At 42.3% G+C, this 7,500-nt stretch overlaps 2 protein-coding genes and 1 long non-coding RNA gene across 3 annotated transcripts in view; 1 reads left to right on the top strand and 2 right to left on the bottom strand.

Annotated features, from left to right (window-relative positions):
• Positions 1-6,932, bottom strand: part of LOC118496180 — a 21,490-nt gene extending 14,558 nt beyond the window's left edge. Inside the window, exon 1 of the long non-coding RNA XR_004898666.1 lies at positions 6,822-6,932. This is a non-coding gene — a long non-coding RNA (uncharacterized LOC118496180). The remainder of the gene's footprint in view (positions 1-6,821) is intronic.
• The window catches only part of nfkb1 (nuclear factor of kappa light polypeptide gene enhancer in B-cells 1), a 1,201,612-nt gene that overhangs the window by 802,311 nt on the left and 391,801 nt on the right, over positions 1-7,500 (bottom strand). The window lies entirely within an intron of this gene.
• tgfbi (transforming growth factor, beta-induced) overlaps positions 1-7,500 on the top strand; it is a 41,807-nt gene that overhangs the window by 22,244 nt on the left and 12,063 nt on the right. Inside the window, exons 6-10 of the mRNA XM_031313750.2 lie at positions 1,767-1,913; positions 2,627-2,768; positions 3,961-4,173; positions 4,627-4,764; positions 6,031-6,176. Of these exons, the coding sequence (XP_031169610.1) occupies positions 1,767-1,913; positions 2,627-2,768; positions 3,961-4,173; positions 4,627-4,764; positions 6,031-6,176 (786 nt within the window). The remainder of the gene's footprint in view (positions 1-1,766; positions 1,914-2,626; positions 2,769-3,960; positions 4,174-4,626; positions 4,765-6,030; positions 6,177-7,500) is intronic.

Below are 7,500 nucleotides of genomic sequence, written 5' to 3'. Positions count from 1 at the left end.
CACACAATAACACACAAAACACACAATTTCACACAAAAACACAATTACACACAATTACACACAAAAACACACAATTAAACAAAATTACACACAATTAAACACAATTACACACAATTACACAATAACACACAATTACAAAAAATCACACACAATTACACACAAAAACACACAATTACACACAAAAACACACAATAACACACAATTACACACAAAAACACACAATTAAACAAAATTACACCCAAAAACACACAATAACACACAATTACACACAAAAACACACAATTAAACAAAATTACACACAATTAAACACAATTACACACAATTACACAATAACACACAAAAACATACAATTACACACAAAAACACACAATTTCACACAATTACACACAATTACACACAAAAACACACAATAACACACAATAACACACAAAAACACACAATTACACACAATTACACACAATTACACACAAAAACACACAATAACACACAATAACACACAAAACACACAATTTCACACAAAAACACAATTACACACAATTACACACAAAAACACACAATTAAACAAAATTACACACAATTAAACACAATTACACACAATTACACAATAACACACAATTACAAAAAATCACACACAATTACACACAAAAACACACAATTACACACAAAAACACACAATAACACACAATTACACACAAAAACACACAATTAAACAAATTACACCCAAAAACACACAATAACACACAATTACACACAATTACACCCAAAAACACACAATTAAACACAAAAACACACAATTAAACAAAATTACACACAAAAACACACAATAACACACAATTAAACACAATTACACACAATAACACACAATTACAAAAAATTACACACAATTACACACAAAAACACACAATTACACACAAAAACACACAATTAAACAAAATTACACACAATTAAACACAATTACACACAATTACACAATAACACACAATTACAAAAAATTACACACAATTACACACAATTACACACAATTACACACAATAACACACAATTACACACAAAAACACACAATTAAACAAAATTACACACAAAAACACACAATAACACACAATTACAAAAAATTACACACAATTACACACAACAACACACAATTACACACAAAAACACACAATTAAACAAAATTACACACAATTAAACACAATTACACACAATTACACAATAACACACAATTACAAAAAATTACACACAATTACACACAATTAAACACAATTACACACAATAACACACAATTACACACAAAAACACACAATTAAACAAAATTACACACAAAAACACACAATAACACACAATTACACACAATTACACACAAAAACACACAATTAAACAAAATTACACACAAAAACACACAATAACACACAATTACACACAAAAACACACAATTAAACAAAATTACACACAAAAACACACAATAACACACAATTACACACAAAAACACATAATTAAACAAAATTACACACGAAAACACACAATAACACACAATTACACAAAATTACACCCAATAACACACAGTTGATATTCAGTGAAAGTAGTGACCTGATGACGTTGTAACTCGGGAGGAGCGTTGTAGAGAACCATCCACGTTAGTTTGTTTTAAAGTTTGATAGAAACCCACATTAGGTCCCAATAGGTCAAAGTAGACCCGAGCCCCACAGGAGGGTTAACGTCTCCGTCAGAAGTTTCTCTGTACGCTGATGATCTTTTCTTCTCTTCCTCAGATTGTGACGGTGAACTGCGCTCGTCTGATCAAACCCGACCAGCACGCCACTAACGGCATCGTGCACGTTGTCGACCGCGTCATCACCGCCATCTCCAACAACGTGCACACGCTGCTCGACGTCGACGACGACCTGGAGACGCTGCGAGTGAGTCTGTCAGTCGCAATGTTCAAGGCAAACGTTTTGGGGACCAAAGCTGAAATATTTTGGGAAAAAAAGTCGGAATATTTTGGGAAAAAAAGTCGGAATATTTTGGGGAAAAAAGTCGGAATATTTTAAGGGAAAAAAAAGTCAGAATATTTTAAGGAAAAAAATCGGAATATTTTAAAGAATAAAAGTCGGAATATTTTGAGAAAAAGTCGGAATATTTTAAGGAGAAAAAGTCTGAATATTTTAGGGAAATAAGTCGGAATACTATAAGGAAAAAAGTCGGAATAATTTGAGAAAAAAAGTTGAAACGTTTTGAGACGATTGAAATAAATGTGGTTTTCAGTCCCTGACTTCCTGTTCTCTGTGTCTCTCTGTCCCTCACTTCCTGTTCTCTGTGTCTATCTCTGTCCCTGGCTTCCTGTTATCTGTCTCTATCTCTGTCCCTGGCTTCCTGTTATCTGTCTCTATCTCTGTCCCTCACTTCCTGTTCTCTGTGTCTATCTCTGTCCCTGGCTTCCTGTTCTCTGTCTCTATCTCTGTCCCTGGCTTCCTGTTATCTGTCTCTATCTCTGTCCCTGGCTTTCTGTTATCTGTCTCTATCTCTGTCCCTGACTTCCTGTTCTCTGTGTCTATCTCTGTCCCTGGCTTCCTGTTCTCTGTCTCTATCTCTGTCCCTGGCTTCCTGTTATCTCTGTGTCTCTGTGTTGCAGACGGCGATAGCGGCCGCCGGGCTGACCACCATGTTGGAGGAGGAGGGTCAGTACACCATCTTCGCTCCGACCAACGAGGCGTTTGAGAAGATTCCTCAGGAGACCCTGAACAGGATCCTGGGAGACCCCGTAGCTCTCAGAGGTGATTGATCATTTCTTTTTTAGTCTCGCTTTGCCATGTTACACATAACACATACAAACTACAGTTGGTACGGTTCACGAAAAATCATCCGAACCGTTCGGTTCTCTTGTCTCTGTTGGGAGCGTGTGTGCGTCTCACGGTCCGTCAGTCCACTGTTAATGGTCAATAACCTCTTACTGCCGTAGTACCACTTCACACACCTATGTTAAAACACTTACTGGAAACGACGACGGGGATGGGCGTGACAAACGCAACACATGGCAGCTGATTGGACGAACGCGTCACGTGGGTATTGCTGCTCCCGAATTTCAAAACAGACTCTAATGGCGTCTCGTTCTGAATACGATCTCATATTTTATGAAAATAATTCACCGAAACGTGTTTCTGAAAACATTTTAAGCGAGAAATAGGCCACACAGTTGCTGAATCTGTCTGTTTTTTTGATTGACAAAGGTCAGTTTAAAAGATTTTTGTCTGATTTTGAGAGGCGCCGAGCCGACCGCTCCTCAGGAGTGTGGAGTGCTGCAGGTCACGTCACGTGTAGAGATGTCAAGTGGGAGAGATGAGGAAGACTGTAGAGATGTCAGGTGGAGAGATGAGGAAGGCTGTAGAGATGTCAGGTGGAGAGATGAGGAAGACTGTAGAGATGTCAGGTGGAGAGATGAGGAAGGCTGTAGAGATGTCAGGTGGAGAGATGAGGAAGACTGTAGAGATGTCAGGTGGAGAGATGAGGAAGGCTGTAGAGATGTCAGGTGGAGAGATGAGGAAGACTGTAGAGATGTCAGGTGGAGAGATGAGGAAGGCTGTAGAGATGTCAGGTGGAGAGATGAGGAAGACTGTAGAGATGTCAGGTGGAGAGATGAGGAAGACTGTAGAGATGGAGGATGCTCCAGCATCATATATAGTCTGGTGTGTGGGAACATTTTGGATTTCATGTTACCTATGATGACAGCGGAAATCAAACAATAGATAGAACTGCCACTGTGTGCATGTATTGTGCAACATGCATTCAATATGCAAATGTTAGCTATATATCGTATGCTGAAGTATATTTCTGGAGTTTTAAAGATTAAAGAAAAAATAACAACAAGAACCGTACAGAACCGAAAACCGTGACCCTAAAACCGTGATACGAACCGAACCGTGGGTTTTGTGAACCGTGCCACTCCTAATACAAACTATGTGTCCCCAGACCTGCTGAACTACCACATCCTGAAGCACATGCAGTGTGCCGAGTCCATCGTGGCGGGCACGCCGATGGAGACGCTGCAGGGCACCGTGCTGGAGGTCGGCTGTGACGGAGAACACATGACGCTGAACGGGAAGGCCATCGTCACCAAGAAGGACCAGCTGGGAACCAACGGAGTCGTCCACTACATCAACGAGCTGCTCATCCCAGACTCAGGTACTGATACTACTACCAGTGTTTAGTAGAAGACTCAGGTACTGATACTACTACCAGTGTTTAGTGGAAGACTCAGGTATATAGTGTGTACTATATATACAAGAGTGTAGGATTAGTTTCAACATCGCCCCCTAAATCTACGCTTATGAATACTACTACTTCCAGTGTTTTCCCTCCGTCTGTGGAAAAAATGTGAAGTTTTTCAATTTCAAAAAATTCATTTTCTCCATATATGTTGTGTCTCTTTGCAGGGTTTTCCCGCCATTATAAGGTTAAGGTGCAGAATGACTTAAAGACTTTTCTCCGATCTAATGACTGTAGTTGGTTCTTAGTTAGTTGTATATCATGTGCTCTGGCGTTTCCACTGCTTTAGACGCAGATATGGATATAATAACGCTCCATGGTGAGACATTTCTGGAGCGTTTCTGTTGTTAACTTGTTTTTGTTTTTCAGCCAAAGTTCTGCTGGAGCTGGCTGAAGGGTCATCCGTTGCCACGGCGACCAAGCTGTTTGTGGAGGCGGGTCTCTCGCCGCACCTGACGGGCTCCGAGGCGCTGACCATGCTGGCGCCTCTGGAGGACGCCTTCAGAGGTAACGCTCCACCTTTGACCCCCGAGAGACTGTATTTATCTTTAAAGATCACCAGAACAAGGACACTTAAACAAACGTATTAAACATTAATATTAAACAAACAATAAATACAGAAAAAACTATATATATATAAATGTTTTAATATCGTCTGAATTAATGTTGCTTTTGGACCCCAGGAAGGCTAGCTGCTCGTCTAGGCGTGTGTGTGTGTGTGTGTGTGTGTGTGTGTGTGTGTGTGTGTGTGTGTGTGTGTGTGTGTGTGTGTGTGTGTGTGTGTGTTCAGACAGCTATCCTCATAGCCAGCTCTATCTCCACAGCGCTGAGGAGTAAAGTCTGGCTACACCACAGATGCATTCTGGGATAGGAGAAAAAACACTGTTGTTGTTTACATTTCTTTAAACCAATCACAGTGGTCTTGGGCGGTGTTCCCATCACTTAAAGTTCCCTTACAGCATCAAAACACAGACAGTTACATCAAAACACAGAACAATATCAGGAAATAGTCACGGAATATACTGATTAAAAACATGTTTTAATAGTGTGATTTCAAAGTCTGTCTGTCTCTCTCTCTCTCTGTCTCTCTCTCTCTGTCTGTCTGTCTGTCTCTCTGTCTCTCTCTCTCTCTCTCTCTGTCTCTCTCTGTCTGTCTGTCTGTCTGTCTGTCTGTCTGTCGGTCTGTCTGTCTCGCTCTCTCTCTCTCTCTCTCTGTCTGTCTGTCTGTCTGTCTGTCTGTCTGTCTGTCTGTCTCTCTTTCTCTCTCTCTGTCTGTTTGTCTGTCTCTCTCTCTCTCTCTCTCTCTGTCTGTCTGTCTGTCTGTCTCTCTCTGTCTGTCTGTCTCTCTCTCTCTCTCTCTCTCTCTCTCTCTCTCTCTCTCTGTCTGTCTGTCTGTCTGTCTCTCTCTGTCTGTCTGTCTGTCTGTCTGTCTGTCTGTCTCTCTCTCTCTCTCTCTCTCTCTCTCTCTCTCTCTCTCTCTCTCTGTCTGTCTGTCTGTCTGTCTCTCTCTGTCTGTCTGTCTGTCTGTCTGTCTGTCTGTCTCTCTCTCTCTCTCTCTCTCTCTCTCTCTCTCTCTCTCTCTCTCTCTCTCTCTCTCTCTGTCTGTCTGTCTCTCTCTGTCTGTCTGTCTGTCTGTCTGTCTGTCTCTCTCTCTCTCTCTCTCTCTCTCTCTCTCTCTCTCTCTCTCTGTCTGTCTGTCTGTCTCTCTCTCTCTCTCTCTCTGTCTGTCTGTCTGTCTGTCTGTCTGTCTGTCTGTCTTTCTGTCTGTGACAGGAATTGACACGACAATGAGGCCTGACCTGAGGAAGCTGATGACCAATCACATCCTGAAGGAGCGTCTGTCCTCCAAGTCTCTGTACCACGGGCAGCAGCTGGAGACTCTGGGAGGCCTCAAACTGCGAGTGTTCGTCTACAGAAACGTAAGAACTGTCCCCCTCACATCTTCCCTCCTTCCTCTACTCCTGGGTCACACACACACATCTCTTTCAATCAGCCAATGGGAGAGCAGCATACAACTTCAGGGGCACATTGAGCCCCGACAAAACCTAGCAACACGTTTATTTAAACGTAGGTAGGTTTTAGAGCTGAAAAGTTGTCGCCTTTTAAATGAATAGCCAACTGTTTTGATCTGTGAGTATGTGAGAGTTGATGTCGAGAAGAAAAATCCCAAAAAGCATAGAAGAAAACGTCAAGAAAAGACTGGAAAATTATATCTAGCTACAAAAAAGACTGAGTTTTGCACATTTCCTGCAGTCGTCCTGCGTTTGAAACATAATTTTTTGGAAGTGAAATAAAGTTTGATGTTTCCTCTCAGACGCATCGTAAGAGATTCACTGATCCGACACACAGACAGACTGGGTTTGGTAAAGTTATTATTGAAAAGCAGCCATGAACTCAGTGACCGCATGGAACTGGAGATGAAGACCGACGATCCGCCCCGGCAACAGGAGACACAGTCAGACTAAATATCAGATCTGTTCCGTGATTCTACAGCTGACTGAGAATTAAAGGGAGTCGGCCTTCAAAGTCCAGTTCAGACCAAAGATCACAGCGAGTGGGTCAACTCGTAGTCTCCGGTCTGCAGCGGTCTGAAAGCTGCCAGTTTCCACCAATCAGACGAGACGAGTGTATCATCTCCATAGAAACCACTCTCTGGACTTTTGTTCTAACTTCAGACATTCAGGACCCTATCTTGTAGTGTCTTTGCTAGTTTAAGACCGACCCAGTTGTCAGTTTCCCGTCCAGCTCCCACGTCGTTTAAATAGCAAATGCACCTGAACCCGTCTGTGGCCCATGGCTGGTCTTACAGGGAGGTGTGTTCAGGTGCATTCTGGGCGTGCTGGTCTTACAGGGAGGTGTGTTCAGGTGCATTCTGGGCGTGCTGGTCTTACAGGGAGGTGTGTTCAGGTGCATTCTGGGCGTGCTGGTCTTACAGGGAGGGCCCTATTTTAATGATCTGAGGTCACGGCGTGAAGCGCCTGGTGCAGGTGTGTTTAGGGCGTGTCCAAATCCACTTTTGCTAGTTTGACGGCGGAAACAATTGTCCGTGTGCCGGGGTCATGGTTCTAAAGGGTTGTACTTAGTGTCTTCATTAATCAGAGGTGTGTTTTGGGCGTAACATGCAATCAACCAATCAGAGATCATCTCCCATTCCCTTTAAAAGCCAGGCGTGTTTGGACCTTGGAGCATTGCTGTTATGATGGAGGATTTACACCGTAATATTTTTATTTGTAATCTTCTGCA

Source organism: Sander lucioperca, chromosome 1 (assembly GCF_008315115.2).
Source record: "Sander lucioperca isolate FBNREF2018 chromosome 1, SLUC_FBN_1.2, whole genome shotgun sequence".
NCBI classification, from domain to species: domain Eukaryota; kingdom Metazoa; phylum Chordata; class Actinopteri; order Perciformes; family Percidae; genus Sander; species Sander lucioperca.
The sequence above is the reverse complement of the archived record's forward strand: the minus strand, read 5'-3'. Positions and strand labels throughout refer to the sequence as shown.